This window comes from Herpailurus yagouaroundi, unplaced genomic scaffold (assembly GCF_014898765.1).
Source record: "Herpailurus yagouaroundi ecotype Mexico unplaced genomic scaffold, PumYag 164, whole genome shotgun sequence".
Lineage (NCBI taxonomy): Eukaryota > Metazoa > Chordata > Mammalia > Carnivora > Felidae > Herpailurus > Herpailurus yagouaroundi.
In genome coordinates this window covers 12,898,941-12,922,780 of record NW_024412405.1, presented here as the reverse complement: position 1 = coordinate 12,922,780, position 23,840 = coordinate 12,898,941, and the positions used below count along the sequence as shown (strand labels likewise).

General features: G+C 42.0%; 1 protein-coding gene across 23 annotated transcripts in view; it reads right to left on the bottom strand.

Annotated features, from left to right (window-relative positions):
• Nucleotides 1-5,049: 5,049 nt before the first annotated feature.
• The window catches only part of DOCK9 (dedicator of cytokinesis 9), a 290,375-nt gene continuing 271,584 nt past the window's right edge, over nt 5,050-23,840 (bottom strand). For 10 of the 23 annotated variants that reach the window (XM_040487180.1, XM_040487189.1, XM_040487199.1 and 7 more), the window contains 10 exons: nt 23,429-23,551; nt 22,598-22,711; nt 22,376-22,381; nt 21,879-21,914; nt 20,898-21,044; nt 17,932-18,142; nt 12,119-12,309; nt 8,663-8,763; nt 8,389-8,527; nt 5,050-6,351 (listed from right to left, as the gene is read on the bottom strand). In XM_040487180.1, coding sequence (XP_040343114.1) covers nt 6,229-6,351; nt 8,389-8,527; nt 8,663-8,763; nt 12,119-12,309; nt 17,932-18,142; nt 20,898-21,044; nt 21,879-21,914; nt 22,376-22,381; nt 22,598-22,711; nt 23,429-23,551 — 1,191 coding nt within the window. In that variant the 3' untranslated portion in view covers nt 5,050-6,228. Of the gene's footprint in view, nt 6,352-7,424; nt 7,433-8,388; nt 8,528-8,662; nt 8,764-12,118; nt 12,310-17,931; nt 18,143-20,897; nt 21,045-21,878; nt 21,915-22,375; nt 22,382-22,597; nt 22,712-23,428; nt 23,552-23,840 lie in introns of all 23 variants that reach the window. The other 13 variants (XM_040487195.1, XM_040487201.1, XM_040487182.1 and 10 more) reach the window with 3 other exon arrangements.

Sequence of the window (23,840 nt, the reverse complement as noted above, 5' to 3'; positions counted from 1 at the left end):
AATGTCCTCAAGGTTCATCCATGTTGTAGCACAGGTCGGAATGTCCTTCCTTTTTAAGGCTGAGTAATATTCTGTTGTATGTGTGTATCACGTTTTGTTTATTCATTCATCCATCGATGGATACTTGCATAGCTTCCACCTTCTGGCTGCTGTGAACAGTGCTGCTATGGACACGGATGTACAAAATCTGCTCAAGTCCCTCCTTTCAGTTCTTTTGGGCATATGTCAGAAAGTGGAATTGCTGGATCATCTGGTAACTCTAGGTTTAATTTGTGAGGAACCACCGTACTGTTTCCACAGCAGCCACACAGTTTCACATTCCAACCAGCAAAGCAAAGCATCCTGATTTCTTTGCATCTTCACCTTTTTTTTTTTTTTTAAATAATAGCCACCATAATGGGTGCAAAGTGTTGTTGGTCTTTTTTTGTCTGTGCCCGTAGGAGTTTCCATGTTGCTATTTTCTTTGGCTCCAAGTATGAGATATAGGAGGAAAAATAAAAATGGAAAACTTAACACTGTATCATTCTTTGGCTCCCAAGGTCCCTAGCTGATCTGCTTTCTTCACTCTACCTTTCAGAGGCTTACCTCCTCCTCCTCCTCCTCCTCCTCCTCCTCCTCCTCCTCCTCCTCCTCTTTCTTCTTCTTCTTCTTCCTCTTCTTCTTCTTTTTAAAAAAATTTTTTTTTCAACGTTTATTTATTTTTGGGACAGAGAGAGACAGAGCATGAACGGGGGAGGGGCAGAGAGAGAGGGAGACACAGAATGGGAAACAGGCTCCAGGCTCTGAGCCATCAGCCCAGAGCCTGACGCGGGGCTCGAACTCACGGACCGCGAGATCGTGACCTGGCTGAAGTCGGTCGCTTAACTGACTGCGCCACCCAGGCGCCCCTCTTCTTCTTCTTTTAATGTACTTAACATCCAGGGCTTTTAGTTGTATTCAGAGGAAGGGATAGGAAAAGTCTATGTACTTTATATAGTAGATATGCCATATCAAGAGAACCCAGAATCACAGAATACACAGGTCTTCTCTTTTTTCTTAAAATTTACTAAAGAAACCAGACTGTGTGTCTTAAAAGCTTTCCACAGAATTAGATTTTGCTGCTGCATTTCCTGTGGTATCATTTATTTTTTTTCAACATTTATTTATTTTTGGGACAGAGAGAGACAGAGCATGAACAGGGGAGGGGCAGAGAGAGAGGGAGACACAGAATCGGAAACAGGCTCCAGGCTCTGAGCCATCAGCCCAGAGCCCGACGCGTGGCTCGAACTCATGGACCGCGAGATCATGACCTGGCTGAAGTCGGACGCTTAACCGACTGCGCCACCCAGGCGCCCCTCCTGTGGTATCATTTAACATGTTCCTCTGTGCCCTCTATTTCCTGGAGAGTTGGTAGAGACATGATCAGATTCAGGTTAGAGTTTCTGGCAAGAATCCATCATAGGTGGGATGTGCACTTTTTGTCTTTGTGTCTTTCTTTGGTGATATTAACTCCTTCAGTAGTTACCCGTTTTCTTTTCTTAAATCTTTCTAGTAGCATCATGAACTCATAAGTTTAACTTTATATTTCCAATCCATTTCTATTATTATTCTTGCTGATGTTCTCTCCATGCCTGGCTACTAGCTAGAAGGAGCTTCTTTAAACTCTTTTGACAGGGCCTCAGGTGTTTTTTTGCCAGCACCCTGGTTGTCTGGTATGAAAAGATGTTCCAGATTCATCTTGGACTATTTCTGCCCTAAATCTGGAATCAGCCATTCTTTGGGGAGCCCTGGATCCTTCTAGTAGAAAAGGTATTTGGAGAGCACAATTTGGGCACTGAGGGGTGCTCAGTAGCTATTGGCTTTGTCATTGTTTTTAGGCATCTTCTGTGAAACAAGTTAGGAAATAAGTGTTTAATAAATGTGCGTTTAAGATCAATATATCATGAATTCAAGTTGGTATTTCTACATCAAATTCAGAATGAAAGAGTTTTTAATTTTTATTTTTTAATTTTTAAATTTAATTATTATTATTTTTAGAGAGAAAGAAAGCATGTGAGTGAGAGAGAGGGGCAGACGGAGAGAGAGGGACAGAATCGCCAGCAGGCTTTATGCTCAGCATGGAACCCGATGCAGGGCTCAATCCCACGAGCCTAGGATCATGACCTGAACCGAAATCAAGAGTCAGATGCTCAAATGACTAAGCCACCCAGGTGCCTCCAGAATGAAAAAATTTTAATTTAACCTCTTCGGTCTTAAAGATGTAAGTTTTTTTCCTCTCATGCCAAAAACTTGGTTCCCAAGGATATCAACATAATAACTCACTTACTTTCACCAGGAATAAACATACGAGTCTCAGAAGAACAATACAATCTCACAAAAACAATACACCACTTCCACAATTACTGAAAATGGTTTTTGTTTATTAGTCAATCATTTACTTATTTGTTGCCGCAATTTTTGTCCTTTGGGTATATCCCACTAGGAAGGCGCAGTGAAATTCCTATATGGTAAAGTCATTTGAAATAATTCCTTTGTGTTTATGTCATCAACTTGATATATGGTTATGCTCATTCATGTCATTTTTGCTTTCAATTTTTAGGAATTAAAAAATTATTTTAATGTAATATTCACCTGGTTCTAAAGCCAAATCTATAAAGCAAATTATATTTGGACAAGCCTATCATCTAACCTCGTCCTCTACCTATCATTCTCTCTCTTCCCCCACAAGTAATACTTTAAAGTTTTTGTTTGTTTTCCTTTCCATCTAAAAAAACAGAAGCAAAATCTACTTATGTATATATTCTTCCTTTCTTAAATAACAGGTAGCATACCATTCACTTTTCCCTGTCTTGTGATTTTTACTTACAGTATTCTGAAAATCACTCCTTGGCAGTGTACAGAGATATTCTTAATTCCTTTTTATAAGTATATAGTACTCTATTGTGTGCATGTATTGTAGTTTATTCAAGCGATCCCCTGTTGATGGAAATTAAATGCTTTTATCAATGGAGTTTCTATACTGAGTAACTCTGTCACACGGTTAAACAAGTCCCTACGGAGGGACCTTTCAAGCTACCTTTCAAGTTACGTCCCAATTCTCAGCAGCCTTCTCCACACCAAGGAGCTGGCTCTGTTTATGTACAGTACCTAGAGCTGGTTACTTCCCAGGTAGCAAATATTCCTGATAAGATACTAACTACACTCTGATTCTGAAAGTTACTTCAAAAAAATCTTATTGAAGGGAGAATGAGGAGTTATTATTTACCAGGTACAGAGTTTCTGTTTGGGATGACAAGAAGTTCTGAGGATGGATGGTGGTGGTGATTGCACAACATTGGACTTAATGCCACTGTATTGTACACTTGAAAATAGTTAAAATGGGGGACGCCTGGGGGGTTTAGTTGGGTAAGCATCCGACTTGGGGTCAGGTCATGATCTCACTGCTCGTGAGCGCGAGTCCCGCATTGGGCTCTGTGCTGACAGCTCAGAGCCTGGAATCTTCTTCGGATTCTGTGTCTCCCTCTCTCCCTCCCTCCCCCACTCACATTCTGTCTCTCTCAAAAACTAAACATTTTAAATGAAAAAATTAAAACAAAGAAATTGTTAAAATGATAAATTTTATATGTTTCTCTTACCTCAATAAAAAAGGGAAAGATGTATGGGAAACATAAACAAATTACTTAAAAATAGCAATAAAATTTTTTTAATGTTAAAAAAATTTCCCCAATACACTGCTACTTTATTGTGTGACTTTATACCAAAATGAGAATTTTATATGTAAACTAAATGATATTTTTAATTGGTACGGATGTACTCTGTCACGGGGTCAACAGTAGATGTCTTCAACAAGGAGATGGCTCCTTTCTCCACTGCTGTAATAAATGAGGGTTGGTCACCTTCCAAGCTGAATCATATCTGACATGGCATCTGTACAAATTACTCTCCAAGTCCAAGGAAGAGATAGCAAGTTAGCACTTTCCAGACTTATATTTATCTTACTACACGGTGACTTGAGTTTTATGGTTTCTAAATAAGGCATTTATGACCAGGAAATCCAGCTCAGTGACAAAGGAGACATACTGCTATATCCATTCCTGCTGATGTTGGAGTCAAGGTTTATTACACTGCGCCAGGGAGGTCAGAGACTCAGGGCAAACCTTCATGGAGAATTGTGTTTAGCTCTAAATCCGGATCCACTAATGGATGGGCTGTCGACTCTGGTGAATTGCCATCATGCTTCACCGTCTCTTCTTCATGACCTTGTCTCCACCTATAAAATACGGACTTACCACTGACTGAGAATGTTTCAAAGACGCCAAAAGATCCTTGGCGTCTGGGTGTTCAAGATGTACATCACATTTTCTTTCCTCAACTGGTTATGTGAAAAACAGCCTTTTAAAAGCCTTCAAGTGGGAAAAGCAGCCATTTTACTTCTTGGGGAAAGACTCCTCTTCCTTTCATCGCTGTGACTACACGGGGCTGGGTGACAATGAACTCACCTGCCGGCCACCGGGCATATCAGAGGCAGGACTGGCACCTGCAATCAGAGCTGTCACTTGACTTGGCTTTCTTTGGGATGACACAGATCGCAGGGCGTGTGCACACGTGGCTGCCAGCGCATGGCTGGCTCAGTGACCAGCTTGTCTCCGAGTAGTCATCTCAAAAGCAAGCAAGGAAACTGATGAAGATGGAACTCTCGACAGAGCCGAAGAGGAAAAGCCAGAGGGCACAGGTGTCTGTGCAGGCTTGGCAACAGCTAGTAGAATTCAGAGCCAGGCCACGGTGCAGCAGCGCATTTATCCAAGGCAACTGGCGGATCTGAGGTCTAGACCTGCCTCCTGAAATCTGTACCACGGAGACATATGCGGGGGCAGACAAAATGGTACCACGATTCCCCATGTACCCAACCTCAGCTTCAACAACTGCCAACGTTTGTCAGTCTTGTCTCCTCCACCCAGCCCCTTTCCTTTCCTCAACTTTTAAAGCAAATTTCATATACCATGTTAGTTCACCCCCAAGTATTCCAATATCCTGGCCCTCTTGGGAATGGCTAATAATAAATACCCAATATTCACTACCAGAAAATCAGCAATGTTATTTTTAATACAGATGTGGTACAGAATGTTTACTTACAGCAGGGCAGAGATTCTAGTTAAATAAAATTAAAAACCTTTATTTTCCCAAATATAAAATTACTAAATTAATGTCTCAAAAGAAAATATAACATGGTGAAAGCTTTAAATCACACCACGATTCACCACAGGATTTATGGTTTACCAATTACATACTCCACCACTTTGGCAAAAGGATGAGATTTTTTTAAAAGTTTATAAACCTAACAGAGCAAAGACTGTATACACCTCCATATTGCACTTTTTTTATGTACAAGGATAAAACAGTAAAGTCAAGTGTATTGCATATACTAAGAACGGCACCAATTTGTCACAACGAAACTTAATGCAGAAGCGGATGTGAGGAGTATTAAAAAATGTAGAAATGTAATCCATGTATGTACAGAGTGTGGAGACTGTATTAACAAACTCATATGTACATTACAATATACTGTACTACTTTTAAATTTTTTAGCATAGTTTTGTTTATTAATAGAGGCCTTTGGTTCTAAACTGCTTGACTAGTTTTAAGCTCACATAGTTTCTTAAGCTTTCCTATTTTTTAGATGCAAGTATATGAGTATAAAAGCACTCAACCTTCTGGCTCACTGGTACAAAAGTTACAATGATCAGTTCCCTTAGGTCATCAAAAACTAGTCACAAAAATAGTTCTTGTATTCAACCTGAATGTGCCACAGGAAAAAAAAAAATATTTTCAAGGTTTTCCAGCTTAGCCTAGAGGCAAACGTTACTCCAGCCTCCATTTCAGTGCTACTGTCCCTGCTCTGTACATTCCAGAACACGTGTTTTCTCTAGGCCATTTATTTTAATACTACTCTGTAAGGAAGAATAAAATCTCAGTCCAGCTTAAGAGAGTTCGCCACACACCCCCGTTAAGACATAATGAAAAGTTCGAATATTGCCAGCAAGATTTAAAAAAATATGTGTACCCTCTTATGACTCTTCTAGAAAATCGGCTATGAAATAACACCGTTCTTGAGTTCCTTTCTCTCCCATTCCCCTTCACTTCTTCTTGTGCTCGGTCCTCCCTGTGTCTTGCACAAGCCCAGTGATTAACTTTGGAAATCATCCTGAGTTTGCAAATGACAAAGCCCCACATACGGTCTGTGAGGCAAAATCACACAACTGAGGACGAGCTGGTCATTCCGTGAACCAGGGTGCTTGTTGGAGTCCCGCTGATGGCATTGAAGATGTGAAGGGAATTCGGTAAAACGCTCGTCTTCTCCTCCAGCGGGCAAATCTTGAGGCACAGAAACACAACATTACTGAAGTGTAATGCCCCTAAAGACATTTCTCAAAATGGCGTGTTTCACGTAACACAATTTACCATCCAATGGTCACTGTTACTCTGAATGATGGTATGCTCAGAGAGCTCGGCTTTGGCGGTTTGCAGAGGGATTGTGTCAGCTCATCTAGAAAATGGCCTTTTTCAAATCAGGATTTTAAGGGAAAGTCAAGTACAATGGGTTTTGTTTCCTTTATAAAGTACTGAATGGAGCCTTCTCTTCTAGACTCACCAGATTATAAGGTGGTGAAGTCTATCTTACACGTACTTGCCAGGGACACGATCTAGCCCTGTCGCTTGGAAAAGTCTTTTAAAATGAGTCCTGAGCATCTCTGTTTTTCCACTGGCTCCTTCTCTCAGGGTCTTACAGATTTCCATCCTGGGAAAGAGACAGCAGCTGCCCCTATGACCCTGAACAGGTCTCTCTTCACACTCGGTAACGCGGGGGAGAATTCTAGGGGCGAGACTTGACCTACTGCCAGGTGGAAATTGAGAGGAACATACACAGTCAGAGGCTCCCCTGGGAAAACCAAAAGCAAGTCTACTCCAGGTCACAACCCTTTTTGCTTAAGGATTCAAAAGAGTTTAATCTTCACAGTTGTTGAGATAATGGAAAGTTCAAGGTGCAGTTTAGAGCACGGCACTGCGAGAAATGTCCATATGATATGGGAGCTTATTCTAACATTATCAGTCCATATTGTTTTCCTACTTTCTTCTCTTCTAGTGCCAAATGCTGACACTCACTGATCAAACTCTCTGTTACACAGCAATCTGTAAGCTCCATGGAAAAGACCTTGGGCTTTCTCCAAAAACTTATTTTCATGAGACCATCCCTTTTCTGCTTTATCATTCACACATGTATTTCTTTCATCAGTTCAATTTTTTTCTACTTTTCTACATGCCCGGAAGAGGGTGCCTCCCTCTGCACACACTTTATGCCAATGTCTGCAGTTATTCAAACTCAGTCATAACTTTACGTGAAGCAGTTTATCGAGGTTCAGAAAAATAAAATTAAAAAATGACATTACCATCCCATCTGAATGTGTTAGCATGGAAGAGGAGGAAAAAAAAGCAAGCAAGTTAAAGATCAGACATTTCAGTTAGTTTCCTGCAAAAGAAATTTCCTAACTGGATTGTCACATGATATGTTAACTGATATAAGTGGTCCTGGCTTTCATTTGAGAGACTGAACGATAATCGTGTAGGAAACCGGAAAAGGATTTATGTGCAATGGAAGTACTCATGTTACTTGTGAAGAATGGCACTGTGATTTGGAAGAAGTTACTGTGGCCAATGGAGAATGGACCCCTACAAAATCAATACTCTGGAAGCTGCTCCTTGACATGCACTTAGTTGGCTGGCTAGCTGCCCCTCTGACTACTGAGCCGACATACATGATCCTACTGAAAGGAGCTCATACAGGAAGGTGATAGTAGCCATGTAACCAGGAAAGATGCCCAAAATAACAAGGACTAGAGAAGCCACCATGAAGAATCCATTAGGGGACCCAAGTCAGTTGTGAACAGTCACAAACTGAACAACCCTGTTCTTTTAAGTGGCGAAAGACATTTAATGTTAACAGAAAATTCTTTAAACTAGGCTGGCAAGTCTTGGTCTTTCAAAGGATTGGGTGAATAAAAAGATTTCTAGGAACAAGCTAGGTATTTCTTTTTTATGCGAGTTTTGTTTTGCTTTGAGCTAGATTAGGTGGGGAGGGACAGAGCTTCGAACCACAACCACCTCTAAGAGTGACAAAAAGGAGGTGGGTGCTGCTCTCCTCTGGTTGTGTTAGATGTTAACAGGTGGGCTAGCTCTTAGCCCTTCCCCAGGTAACCTGCGCTCAGAGGGCAGCAGCGTGTAGCATGCTATATTACTCTTCAGATACCAAAATTCTGGAAGGACATCAGAAGGTTTAGGCCATCCCAGGGCGCAGGTGAGAACCCAACTAGCACGTGCTTGCTAAAAATGACAAGAACCGAGCGTGGCACTTACCTGCTCGTGCATGATCTCAGAAAGCTCTTTCGCCATCTCCCTGTAGTTGGCCTTCATTTCTTCCTGGTACTCTAGCTGGTCCTCTTTGATCAGCCGCTCATTTACCGCTAAGGCTTGACCGCAAGCTTCCACAAATTGCCTGAAATGGTAAGAGAGAGGGAAATAAAGGCATGTTGAGGACAAAGAGAGAGTCCAACTGGTAGCACCTCTTTCTTGAATGAGCACAGATATGATGGCTACTTGAAGAGAAAGAGACATTTCCAGTGTACTTTACCTGAAAACTTCTTTAAGCAACTTCACTTTGTTGTCAGGGTATCTTTTTGTGTTTGTGTCATCTAGGAAAGCTCGGGCATATGCTAGTGGACCTGCGTTGACCTAGATCAAGAACAAAGATTTTAAAGTATGTTATTATAAAAATGACCATTCTCATTGATTTGGTTTCAGTTGGCATGTGCTAACAACGCTGTTCAAGCTAGTCATGACTCCTGCCCTCCAGGAACTGACAACCTGAAAGAGGAAACCATGAACAAAGCTTATATTATTATATGTCATTTGATTTTATCACCTCAGACATCATCAGGGTGTTTGAGATGATGGCTCATTTTACGAAGGAGGAAGCAGAGTTTGGAAAACTGAAGGACTTGTTCAAGGTTGAACAGCCAATAAGCAAAACACCTGAGGTCAGAGCCCAAGTCTTCCAATTGGTATTTGTGCTACTCTACACTGACAGAAGCTCCATGTGTGAGTTCAGTGAAAAACTAAAGAATATAGTATATTGGCCAATTTTTTAAAAACTGTTCACCTCTTTGAACTGTGTAGACAGCCATGGACAAATCGATTTGCTATCTTCAAATGAAGTAACCAGCTGAGGTGTGCTGGAATGCCAAAGATTAGGGGCATTTAGCAACAGGATGAGTGAACCAGAACCCTGCATCTCTTGATTAGCCAAGAAGAGTTCCTTGAAGTTGGATAGTCAGGATACATGGGAATGTGGAGAGAAAGAAGGTCAGATACACTGGGTGGGAAAGAGAAAGTCCTAGGCATCTGAGATGGCGTGAGAAAGAACTTGACATGTGATTATCACATCATTTTCCCTGGGAGGTCTGGCGGGCTTGGAAGGTAAGTAAGTAGGGAGGGTCTGTCACTGTTGGTGAAGAGCTGGGCTGTGGTTCTGACCCACGGTAGGCATGACCTGTGCAGTAATGGCAGGAGAGCTGAGGTGTGGGAATTCATACCAGAGGTGGGGAGACAGAGGGCCACAGTGGTGGGAGATGGGCCTCCAAGTCAGGAACAACTAGTTAACCTGTGATGACTGCAGGTATCATCATACTGGTGTTGCATGGGGAACTATGCTAATGATCTGGACATGACCCAAATGACCAATTACCTAAAATGACACAATATATCCTCAATTTTAAGGATATGCAAACAGGAAAGCTGATATGATTTCATAAGGACTAACATAACCAGATCTTGGAGTACAGAGTCATATAGCCACCATGATGGCTCTGTCCTATACAAGAGCAACCCCAGTGAGGTTCTTGGTATAAGAATTACAGAAATACCTAAATAAAATGGTAAAGTTAATTTCCTATAGCTGCAACTTCACTGTTACCTTGGTGGGCACACATGTATAAAAAAAAAAAATCTCCTCAGGGTCACCTGGTTGGCTCAGTCATTTAAGCGTCTGAGTCTTGGTTTCAGCTCAGGTCACGATCTCATGGCTGGTGAGTTAGAGCCCCACATTGGCTCAAGAGCCTGCTTAGGATTCTCTCTCTCCCTCTCTCTCTACCCCTCCCCTGCTCACGTTGTGTCTGTCTCTCTCAAAATAAAGAAATAAACTTTAAAAAGAAACTCATCATCATGGAATAATGATCTTTGCTTCTTAAAGATGATTGGGTATTTATAAATCTCTAAGGTCGCTGTCAAATGGAAGGGCACATTATGCCCTTTAGAAAGCTCAACCTGTCCAGCCCCACCCTATACTGGTGCCCATACCTCTCCGCTGGTGTTCTGATAGAGGCTGGATGTTCCCAGGCCATGTTAATGAGTGGTTTTGTTTTTATAGTTGCAGAAAAGTGTGGCCTCTGGACCCATTATGTAATTGCTCATGTTGCTAGAATATTTATCATATTCACTTGATAACTTATTTTGGTACATAAGTCTTTCAGGTCATGAGGGAAGAGGTTGAAACATCTACAAGCCCTTTTGTGGTGAATGACATTTAGAAAATGTTAGGCAACCATCCAGTGTGCATTTGATTAGAAAGGTAACAAGAACTGATTCCAGAAAATAAACGAAAAAAAAACCTTAAAACTTACATATTACATCTACATGCAACTTTCATAAATGTAAGACATTTATGAGATAGAACATAAGTGGGGGAGGCGCAGAGAGGGAGACACAGAATCTGAAGCAGGCTCCAGGCTCTGAGCTGTTAGCAGAGAGCCTGATGTGGGGCTTGAACTCACGAACCATGAGATCATGACCTGAGCCGAAGTTGGACGCTTAACCAATTGAACTACCCAGGTGCCCCAAATGTAACCTTCTTTGAAGAAAGGAATTGGATATAAGGATGTGTGTGTATGTGTGTGTGTAAAACATGTGCTAGAATTATCTATATATACTTAAAAAATCACTAAAGCAAGAAGCATACAAATCACTGGAAGGAGGTGATTTGCCAATTTCCTTGGAAATCATGTAAGATACCTTTTAAAAACCAACTATTTTGAAGTATAATATACAAACAAAAAGGTACATATACCATGAGGTCATACCTTATTGAATTTTCACAACTGAACATACATATATAATCAGTAGATAAAAAATTATCTTTTCACTAAATGGTGCACATTGCTTGGATAACTATATGGAAAAAAATGTATCTTGACCCCTATCTGTTACCACATACAATAGATTCCAGCTGGATTGCAGATCTATACAGGAATACTAAACAAAGGAGGAAAACATAGGAGAACATTTTTGAAACAGATTTAAGAACGAAGTTCTTAAAGAGGGCGCAAAAGGGGCGCCTGGGTGGCTCAGTCGGTTGAGCGTCCGACTTGGGCTCAGGTCATGATCTCACAGTTTGTGAGTTCGAGCCCCGCGTTGGGCTCTGTGCTGACAGCTCAGAGCCTGGACCCTGCTTCAGATTCTGTGTCTCCCTCTCTCTCTGCCCTTCCCCTGTTCATGCTCTGTCTCTCTCTGTCTCAAAAATAAATAAAAACATTAAAAAAAAAATTTAAAAACATGAATTATAAAAATAAATAAATAAAGAGGGCGCAAAAATGTTACTAATTAAGGAAAAATTAATTAATTTACCATAAAATGAATAAATTTCTGTTAATCAAAACATACCATTAAGAGAGTGAAACTTAAGGTACTTTTTCAGATACAATTTTCATAGAAACCAGAAAACAACAGTTTTGTAAGGAACCCTACAGGTATTCACACTTCTTTATATTTAGAAGAGTGTTGATATTTCCAGTTAGGCACCTAGAATTCCCCAAAGTACTAAAAAGACACTCCTCCAGGTGGGGTTGGATGGGGCCCCCAAGTCTACCGCCCCCTTCTGGTAACAGGAGACACTGCACAGATACTGGAAGGTAACTGGGATGACCAGGTCAAGTAGGGATCTACACTAGACCTTGCTAGGCTTGAAATTTACCAAGGTCCAAATGAGTCCCTGCATCTGTTGCCCTGTGGTTTGCTTTGACAGCGCTGGGCTCACCTGAACGCTCACGCTGCCCTGGAGTTTGAGCTGCAGCTTGATCATGTCTACTTCGGCTGAGGAACACAGCTGCCGGAGCTCGGCCACCTTCTTACTCATCTCGTCAATGGCTACTTCGATGGGGTTCAGGTCGGTGTGGTGCTGGTACATGACGGGGATCCGCTTCTTCACATAAGGGAAGCAGTGTATTGCTGTGGAGGAACGAGTCCCAGAAATGATGCCGCAGCTTGTATCGTCTTTACTACTATTGAGGTAGAAGTACTTATTATTCCCATTTTATAGATAAGGAACCCAAATCTTGCTACAGTCACATGCCAGGGTTTCGTGGAACCACAGCACTGTCTTCTTTTATCACTGTGCATGTTTAATGACAGGTTGTATGGTGCAAAGTCAAGAGAGTTGGGTCTTTTTGTGTATGTTTGAAGAAATTACTATCATTTCCTGCTCAGTTTTCTTAACCATAAATGCCTTACCTTCCTTGGAATTTGTGAGCTCTGAAAGACTAGTAGGTGTAAGAGGGCTTTGAAAACATTAAGAACGGTACAGAGTTTTGAGATATCAACAGACCAGATTTTAAGTCCAGAAAATAGTTCCATAAACATATTCTTGAGAAAATTCACTTCTCTAGAGAATTTTGAATTACATGCTTGAATTTGCACAAATCAGAGAAATCAGTGAAAAATAACAAGTGAGAACATATTTCCAAGTATTTTATAAACCAGAAATTCAGGCTGTTGAAGTCACACTAATCATAAAGATATTTTGAAACAGAAGTGAATAAAAAACAGAAATAAGAATATTTACGTTTTCTTATACTTTTTTCTCCCCTACAAAAAAACCAACCAATAGTGCTAGTTTTGTTTCCACTTATCATAATAAGATGCCTGAACGTATCAACAAAATGAATAGAAAAACAGCCAGTTCTAATTTGGGTCTGTTTTAAATTTCTACCTTTTTGCTTTACATGGCATATAAATATCTTTAATATCTTTATTTAATATATATTTATGAATAGACATGAATATAAATGCTTAAAAGCTAATTTTATTTTTTAACAAGCAAAAGTAAGACGGGAGTGTTACGCTTGGATCATTGCTGTTTAGTAAGTGGCTAGGGAGAGTTTACTTAGAAAGGCCTCAGTGAGAAAACAGGGCCAGCACCATGCAGCACAGAGTCCAGGTGGGTCACCCAGAGTCTGCACAAAGCGGGAGGTGTTCAGCCTGCTACAGCCTCAAGTCACACCCTGACAGGCCTGTTCTAGTCCCTCAATGTTTTATCGATCACAGACCAAAGGTCTGTGTCTCCTATTTCTTTTGCATTCCTTGTGGATGGTTTTTTTTTTTTTAATTTTTTTTTTTAACGTTTTTATTTATTTTTGGGACAGAGAGAGACAGAGCATGAACGAGGGAGGGGCAGAGAGAGAGGGAGACACAGAATCAGAAACAGGCTCCAGGCTCTGAGCCATCAGCCCAGAGCCCGACGCGGGGCTTGAACTCACGGAGCGCGAGATCGTGACCTGGCTGAAGTCGGACGCTTAACCGACTGCGCCACCCAGGCGCCCCCCTTGTGGATGATTTTTAAGTGGCAGCAGTGGGATGGATCAATCCTCTTGGAACCTGACGTTTCTTTGGTAGCGTGGTAAGACCTGGGCCTCACTGCTCTCCAGCCGGGGAGCCAGAGGTGCACCCGGGGGTGGGCAGAAAGTGCTTTACAGACTGCCACTGCACTGCCATGAGTAAGAAGTGCCATGGAAGCGTTTCATGAGGCTAACAGCGGTGTCAAAACACAGGTGATTAGCGTAATCACAGTTATTTTTGAGTATTTCAGAGAGAACAGTTAATTCCACGGATGTCTGTGAGATGTACACGGACTATACGGATTTCATTCAGCGTAAGAGTCGTGAGTCTTGCGATGGTAAGTGGAGACTTAGAGAAGCAAGGGAGAGTATAATGATACAGAAAACTCAGAGCCTGTGCATGAGCCCACCAGGTCCACGTGAGCTGGGATCCCCCTGCCTTCCTTGCTGGCCCCATCTTTCTTCCTCTCCCTCAGACTCACTCAGCTCCAGCCGTGCTGGCCTGCTGGTTGTTCCCTGAATGTGCTGGGCACAAGCACCCCCACCCATTGGCTTTTGCCCAGACAGCTCCTTCTTCCTCCAGATGTTTGCGTGGCCTACTCCCTCACCTCCTTCAAGTCTGGACTAAAGTGTCACCTCCTCAAGTGAGGCCCCTCTGGGCTACTCCATTTTAAATTGCAACCCTACCCCTTCAGTCCCACCTTTCTGATCTCCTTTTGCTTTTGTCCAGAACACATATTACCTTCCAACACAGGTATGTTTACCCATTATGTTTACTGGTTATTGTCTGTCTCCTTCTGCTAGAAGGAGACTGCCTAATGCAGACGTGTGTGTTTTGTTACAAAGCCAGGATGGAATACTGCCTGTGCTCCATAAATATTGTGGAATCAATTAATGCATTAGTGTCCAAATGGCTAAATGAAAGCGCAAAGTGGCCTGGAGGGTGGAATGTTAGGTGACTGACTGAGTGAAGCATCACGTTACTATAAAATGGCCGGACCTCATGCTGTGCGGCCTTTCAGGAAGGAAGGTGAGGAAGAAGGGGCTTAGGGGCATGGGTGCCTGTACAGCCTGGTGAGACTGAATAGAAGGTGAAGAGCAGGAGAATATTTCTCCCCTGAGTGGGAGTCTGGGCAGGATTTGGAAGACTCTGGAATAGTGATTGGGAAGAAGCTCCATGGCAGGAGTTCCATGACAGGAAGAGAGGAGGGGGTTAAGTTGGGAGGCAGGCTCAGAAATTTACACAGAAGGGGTGTGGAGGTTTTCCTGGTTTTCCAAATGATCCCACAATTGCAGTGAACTGACTGACCTACCCAGGAAAGTGAGCCTTTGCCGGGTTCAGAGGTCAGGCAGGGCCGGGGCTCCCCCATAACTTGGATGGTCAAAGGTCTGGTTTGAAGGAAAGCAATGGAAGAAGAGCCTGAAGGATTAATAACATAGGGGAAAACTCTCAAGTTCAAAGTCTTTGGAATATCCTGGTCTGTGTGCCTGTAAAGGTTGACACGGAGCTCATGTGTTCTTAGTAGCATTTTTACAACCCTTTCTCTAAATCTTTATGCTGCCCAGTAACTATCCTTTTGATATTTGGAGATCTTTCAGGGTGAAAACTATACCTTTTTTGGGTATTTTGTTGTACTGTAATCCCCTTTGGCTCATTAGCAACCTCAAAAGGCAAGGGGACCACTGGTGGATAAGATCCAGCGAAATAAAGTACATTCTTGCCCCTCCTGGGTATCATTTATGATGTTCTTCAACACAAGATGGATAGTGTAAATCTATCCATTTTACAGATGGGGAAACTAAGGCATAGAGAGAGGTTAGGTGACTTGCCCGGGATCACAGTGAGCACTGCCCTGGGTCTGCAGGGCGAGGCCCGGGCTCTGTACTGCCCATACTTTCCCATCCCCACAGATGAGCCGACACCCCTGTGTTAACTCTGCCTCTCTCTGTAGCGGTGATACTCTGTCTCCTCTGTTCCGGCAGGTACAGAGCTTTGCTCTTGTTCTCTAGCTGATCAAAAACATTTCTGTGACAAAATGATAAACCGTGACCCTGAAGGAAATCTGGCCAGGGAAAACACTGTTTCTGAATCGATAATGTTACCTGAGCAGAATAATCCTAATAAAAAATCCTGACCCTGACTCATCAGGGAACTGGGTTTATTTTAAGCGCAGTGCTTAAACTGGAGCGGCACCAGAGTCAGCTTGGGGGGCTTGTTCAACACAACTAGCCGGGCCCCACGCCCAGAGTTTCTGATTCAGCAGGGCTGGGCGGGGCCCACAAATCTGAATTTCTCCCATTCCCAGATGATGCTTATGCTGCAGGTCCAGGAACAGTGTGATAAGCACGGACTTAAGGTCATGACTGTAGAGATAAATGCCCCAAGCTGGCATAGTGACCCCACCTAGAAATGTAGTTATCTTGTCTAAGAAGAAGAATTTGCTACTGTGTCCATGAGAAAAACAACTCCTCTCCCCATGGGGAGGGACTACCATTTTTGAGGACAATACTGTTTGAATTTCACGTGTTATCATTACTCTAAAAGTAGTAGGGGCTCTTTCTTTAAGAAAGCAGGAGGTTTTTTTTGTTTTTTTAATTTTAACTTTTATCTCAGTTCCTTCCTAGGAAGGGTGAAGAATTCTCTGTAATATGCTGTTCTGAGCTATTTTACAATGAGTCATGTTCTTTCTTTGGTAATAGCTTTACTGAGATACAGACTCACCCACTGAAAGTGTCCAGTTCAGTGGTGAGAGTGGAGCCCATGTGAAATGTGGCATCTTAACAGGGGTCCTTTTACTCATCATCACACTGTTCCCTATTATTGCCCGGCAACATCGGCTTCTAGACAGAGCAATGGACACCTTCCTGGTTCTACTGAACTATCACTCTTTGAAACAGTGGATGTAGACACACCTGGCTTTCTGAGCAGACCTCTCACCGACTTTTTTTGAGGTCAAGAAAGTGTTCTATTTTAGGTTACCCTAGTCACGCTGCTGACCCCAACCCAAGAGTGGACAAGGTCAGGTTCCCCCAGAGAAGGTAAGAGTCTACACTGTCAGGAACTAGGAAATGATGCAAAACACATTTCTGAGAATGGGTTATCAATGGCTAACCAGGGTCCAAGGATCTATTAAAGCTCCTGTCACAGCTGAACGGAGAGCCTCTGAAGGCAGTGAGCTTCCTGGTAGGGCCGGTATCCAAGCTGAGGTTGGCCAGCCACTCTCAGAGATGAGACACAAGGGATCCAACCTCATATCCTATTTATTCACTCAGCCTAAAATCCCTGACCAGGTTCAGGCCGGGAACTGTGTGAGAAAGACATGTAGGGGTCTCTTCCTGTGAAGGAGACACAGAACCGTGTGCAGGGGCTCTTGAGGCCCTGGGCCTGGAGAGGGGTCTGCATGGGTTTCAGAAGGTGTCTGTAAGTCACCTGAAATTGTGTGCAAAAGCTCTCTGAGGAGATAAGGGTCCACTGGTTTCATCAGATTCTAAAAAAGGGTCAGTGACTTGACTTCGGGTATGAACTTCTGGTTGAGCAGAAGAAGAAAATGTTAACAGATAAATAGAAAAATGTCAGGAGTATTCAAAAGTAAGCATTAGATAAATGTTAAAATGAAATAGATATCTGGCGAAAGTTAACTAAGCCTGAAGGGCCCTTCCTTCTAGAAGCTTCTGGATCCCTTCCAGAGAATTCTTTACCTCGGTGTCCAGGCTAATGTCTGTATGGGATTCTGGAAGGTATTATGCTAAGCGAAATAAGTCAGTTAGAAAAAGAGATCATATGATTTCACTCCTAAGTGGAATTTGAGAAACTCAACAGATGAACACAGGGGAAGGGAAGGAAAAATAAGACGAAAACAGAGAGGGAGACAAACTGTAAGACACTCTTAAATACAGAGAACAAGCTGAGGGTTGCTGGAGGGGGTGGGGTAAATGGTGACGGACATTAAGGAGGACACTTGTTGGGATCAGCACTGGGTGTCATATGTAAGAGATGAATCACTGGGCTCTACTCCTGAAGCCAAGACTACACTGTATGTTATTTAACTCGAAAATAAATTAATAAAAAAAGAAAAGCAAAGAAAAGCAAAGAAAGGAAAAGAAAAAAGAAGAGAAGAGAAAAGAGAAAAGAGAAAAGAAAAGAAAAGAAAAGAAAAGAAAAGAAAAGAAAAAAGAAAAGAAAAGAGGAAAGAAAAGAGAAAAGAAAAGAAGCGAAGAGAAGACAGGGCAACGGTACCTGTCAATATGGTTCGCCGTTTGCACTGCTCCTCAACCCCGCCCTGCCTTTTCCCAGTCTGAGTGAAGGGCATCTCAAACATGAAGCGGCGAATGTTATGAGATCTCTCAAAATCCGTTTTCCTTTCTTGCAATTCTTTTTCATCGAAGAATGGAATCACGTGAGTCACCTGGATGTATGCATACTTGGAATCCAGATCCTTAGGGTTGACCTTTAAGGGAATAAACAAAAGGGGAGATTGGTGCTATTTGAAGGACTCTTTCAAAGCATCCCTAAGCTTGTCTTTCCACTTCTTATTAATACAAGATTTGGAAAAGTTTAGAAAAGTGGAAAAAAAAAATAGTACAACAAACACCCACATACCCACGACTTAGAATAATTGCTAATGCTTTGTTCAAGCATACACACACACACGCACACACACACACACACACACACATGCATACGTGGATGCACACTTACACATGTACGTATAGACTTGTTGTTGTTGTTGAACCATTTCAAAGTAAGTGGTATCCATCATGGCACTTCCACCAGCATCTCTTAAACAGGAGGACATTCTCCTCCATGACCATAATGTATATCATACCCAATAAAACTAACTTAATTCAACACCCAGTCCATTAAAGTTTCTCAAATGTCCCCAGAATGTTATTTATCACTATTTGTGTTTGAACCAGAATCTAATAAACGATCATATTTAATCTAATATTCTCCACTTTTTTTTTTCCTGACACTGAATTTTTTTTAAGACATCATGTTAGTTTTCTTGCTGAGTGACTCCCTGTCTGGATTTTCCTGCTGGCTTCCTGAACTGCATTTTTACATATTTGGCTTAGAGAGAAAAATGTGTATTTTAGTAATAATGTTTAATACCTAGAACCTCAAATTATAATTAATCCACAGATTATATGTAAATAGAAGTGGACGAATTAATACAGGTACAGACTAGTCTAAGACTAATCTAACCATAAGTTTAGCTCCTGATTAACTCAGCACATAAACGCTTTTAAAACTGCATTGCTACAATTCAATTAGCAGTGCTCTAACATCTGTGACGTGCTAGATAGAACATTAAACATAGATATTTCCCATACAAGCCCAATAGCTAATATATTAGGGAGACAAATGAATTTTGTACAAATGAATTGTATTTAAGCTTGTAGAGCAATAAAAGGGGAAGGGTGTGAAAGAAATGAGGGCAAAGAATTTGGAGACAATTCTGGAACTGGGGCTGACAAATAAATAAGGCCAAGAAGGTTTTGCTAAAAGCCTCTAGTTATCATGCGCCACTGTCCTCTCAACAGGAATGTTTGTGAAGAAAAATGAAAAATGGGTATGGACGTGCCTAAAACTTTGGAAGTTAAGAAAATACATAAAGTCCATGAGTTATTAACTTCTATTTTAGAAATAGCCATCCGGCCAATCGCTACAACTGTGTTCAAACCTATGAAATGTGACTCTCCTTAGCAGAAGCAATGTAAAAGCAGTGGAAATGCACATGCTTGCCTAGTTCTCAGTGGCATTTCCCTAGTTGTCATTTCCGAAGTTGTACGTGCGAAACAGGAGCAACGGAGCACCGGTGTTTGGGGGAAGGGAAGAAGGTCGGGAAGGTGTTCCAGGTGCTACAAGGACAGCGGATTGAGGGGGAAGAAGAATGCACATGAGGGTCCCGAGGAGAGGTTGTCACGTTGAAGCCACAGCTTGACACAGACAAAGGTTTCAGTTTCAGAGAAAGAGGCAAATTGGACCTGGGTAGTTCGGTTTAGGAAAAATGTAGGCCTTCAAAAGGTCGTGTTAAGGGTTCTGGTTAAAAACAGACCAACAATGTGTGTTTATCCCTTTCCTTCACGCAACTCTCTGGTATAGAATTCACCTGTGAGGACCAAGGAAAGAGGACAGAAGACAGCAGTGGGTGAGAGAGTTTAATGAATTTCTGGAAGGCAGGTGCAAGGAGGTGTGCTACCCAACGTGGCAGAGACACCGTTTTCCCACGCAGGTTGGGCGAGGAAGGTTTCTGAGGAAAACGGCACCTGGTGATGACAGAGGTTCTAATCTAAGTTCCCACAGAGGGATAACCAGTGAGTCAGGGTATCTCTCTGAAGCTTGCTGCTATGGACTGAATGTCTGTCCCCTCCAAATTCATAGGGTGAAATCATTTTTTTTACAGATTATTTATTTATTTTGAGAGACAGAGAGTGAGAGAGCACAAGTGGAGGAGGGGCAGAGAGAGAAGGAGGGGAGAGAATCCCAAACAGGCTCTGCACCACCAGCACAGAGCTGCACAGAGTCCACCATCAGCACAGAGCCCAACTCGGGGCTCAAACTCACGAACCGTGAGATGGTGACCTGAGCTGAACCAAGAGTCAGATGCTTAACCAGCTGGGTCACCTAGGCTCCCCTCATAGGGTGAAATCTTAACCTCCAGTGTGATGGCACTGAGGCAGGAGGTGACCAGGTCATGAGGGCAGAGCCCCCACGAATGGGATTCATGCCCTTCTCACAGGGGCCCCACAGAGACCCCTCACCCCCTCCACCATGTGAGGACACAGGGAGGAGATACTCATCTGTGAACCAGGAAGGAGGACCTCACCAGACACAGAAACTGCTGACGTCTTGACCTAGGTTTTCCCAACCACCACAACTATGAGAAATTCGTGTTGTTGATAAGCTCCTCAGTCTGCGGTGTTTGTTACATCAGCCCGAATGCACTCATGCCCATAGGGGACCAGCAATAGGATTCGGGTGGCCAGGAGAGGTGTGGGGTGGAAATCAGGGTGAGCATCAAAGTCTATTTGGAGTGGTGAGGCCCCAGGTTCCCTTCCATCATCCCTGCTGCACAAGAGAGGAGAGGTTGTTCCTTAGAGGAAGTGGTCTGGAAAAACAGGTCCCACATTCAGCCTGCAGGCTGAATAATCAATCAATACAATATCATGACTATGAAACATTTCCAAACATGGTCATACCTTGCCAGAATCCTGTATCATTTTCACATTTTCAGAACCAAATTTATCTGAGTAAAGTTTAAGGAGTCTCTGGGAAATTTCTGACAGAGGCGTGAGTTTGGGTTCTTTGTAAATATACTCTTTTCCATCTTCATCTTCAAAGAATCCCTGTGACATAAAGCACAATTAGAGCTGTTCCCAGGTATAGCCCCAGGCTTACCACCCAGGAAGGGTTCTTGTGTTATAGGGGTTAAAAAAAAAAAAAAAGGTGGGAGGGAATGATTCTAAAATAAAGTCCTACTTAAACAGGCTCTCTGAATAGGAAGGAAAATGATAATAATGTGAAATCAGGTTGCAAAGATAAAACACAAAACTGCAAACTCATTCAAGAATGTTGAATGAAATGAAAGATTGGGGACTCGAGACTGTTCTCTCATGATCTAATGATGGGATTCAAGCCTGTTTCACATTCCCAAGAAGTAGAGCTCACTATGAAATGATTCGGCAGGAAATGTACACACCTCACATCTCATGCCTCCCCCATTTTCACAGGATTTTACGGCATAAACAGAAACATTCCAGTCTGGAGCAGCTCTGGCAAACGTTATGGCAAACGTTACCTGAAGTTTGTATAAATTCTATTTTGCTTTACTTAGGAGAAAAATATGAAAGGGCTGGAGCATGGCATCAGCAAAGATTTTCATGATCACCAGTTGATTATCATGTGGTTTAGCACCAATCATGTCTGCTGAACACAGCAAGGCTTAGAATTGCATGGGAAGTGAAAAAGGTTGAAAATTTTAAAGTCCAGATTGGGGTTAATACTTGAAATTAAAAAAAAAAAGTTTCTCGTCTAAAAATAAAAGAGAGAAAATGGTGCAAAAAACACAGTATATTAAAAAAAATGCAGGCTAACATGAGACAAATAACACCCACATCAAACTAGTGTAGATGCAGTAATTTCACTACATTACTTGCTTTTTAAGCATTTACTGTAATTACCTCCACATCTGTTTCACTGTCTGTAAACTGGTATTGCTATAAAGTTATAAAAGACAATAACAGGATAAATTGAAGGTTATATAGTGCTCACAGAAAACCACACACCCTAAATAAATGGATTATAATTTATATCATTTAATCATGTTAGAGACTTTGGAGGTTAAACTTTCAGTTAAATTTAAATGAACCCTTTTATACAGGGTTTCTGAAATATTACCACAGTAAATATACTTGTGGAGATATTATATTACAAAATAGAGAGATGCACAGGGAACAAAGGAAACCAGAAAGTCTTAATTTTGATTTTAAAACATGCAGTGTAGATGTGTAAGGAAACAAGTGATTTATTTCTGTAAATGGAATAAAATGTTAATTTTTTTTTTTTTGGAGTTTGTAATGATTGGACAGATATACATACAGACTTGAAAAGGAAACTTGCAAGTCACACGGAAGTACCAAAGATGCCACTAAAAATGTCTTATGGAGGGAGAACTTACCGCTGCCTTAAGAAAGTAATAAAGAAAAGACAGGAAGAAAGAAAAAAAAGCAGAAAGTTTACTACTGAGGAAGATAAGAACCATACTAAATATGACAAATTCATCAAATTAGCATTTATAGAAAACAGAACACTTACAAAATACAACTTTATAGAATTAAAAAACAAACAAAAAACCCCAAGGGTTTAGAAAGACGGTCTGCGGAACAGAGAGGAGCCTCACCTGTCCAAAGAAGGCCACTCGGAAATATGTCCCCAGGAGCCTGCGGCCAGAGTGCATGACCTCAGTTACTTTGCTGTAGGCCCGGTGTAGTGTATCATACAGATGGGCTAGCCTCTGGAAAACAGGACAAAAAACCCGTTTCTTCCCACTTGTAACTAGTAGGATCAATTGTAAAATAATTAAATGAGAATGAATAAGTAAAAATTCCTTGGACTTGAGTAAAAGAAACAAAAGCAAACAAACAAAAAACCAAAAGACCAAAAACCAAAAACCAATGGTAATGCACAATGGTAATGACCATTTCTTCGATTACAATGTTTTCTACCCAGAAAGCCACCTCGCGTACCAAGGACCCATCGAATCTCCACATTGTGGTAAGCAACTTGTTTTCAAGTTAATGTGACATGTTGGAGATGGTAGAGTCCTACGATGACATTTTTAGTCTCTGCTTTTCCTTTCTTTGATAAGCTCAAACAAGCTGGACAACTCCCCACCCCGTACCCCCCAGCCCGGGAAGGATGACAGGGACACCGGCTTTCCATGCAGGGGAGCAAGGAAGAGCTCTGAGGAAGAAGGCACCTGATGATCATAAAACTCTGTTCTTGGCAACCTTTCAAAAGTAGAGTGCCACAGTTACCAATCCTTGTTTTTTGAGATTTGGTGTCGCATAATGGCTCTGAGGGTGGTGACCTCCAGCATCACACAGAGGGTCAGAGGCCACATGGTCATCTCTGACTGGGGTCTGCTTGCTCTCTTTGCATACAAGAAGGTCTGGGTGTATGTGTCGTCCCACCGTCCTCTCAAAGAGGAAGAAACAAACCACTCTGATACCTCAAAATCTCTCCGCTTCTCATAAATGGGGATGATGAGTTTATAGATGTCAGCGATTAGCTCATAGCGTTCAGCCTTCCAGAGTCCATCTGCACACTGCTCTAGAAGCTCCATGAGCACATCCTGATCAAAGAAAAAGGCCACCGGCCAGAGAACAGTGTTACGGGAAACATGACATCGTATTCTTTGCAGAATGCTTAACCGGTTAAGAGGGTTAGGAAGAAAATTTCAAAACACATAATATTTCTAAACACTAACTTCCACACATGTTATAGCTCATCACTATGCTCTTTTTCTAAAAAAATCTTTTATGTTTATTTTTGAGAGAGAGAGAAAGAGTGCGAGCAGAGGAGGGGTAGAGAGAGAGGGGGACAGAGGATCCGAAGCGGGCTCTGCACTGACAGCAGAAAGC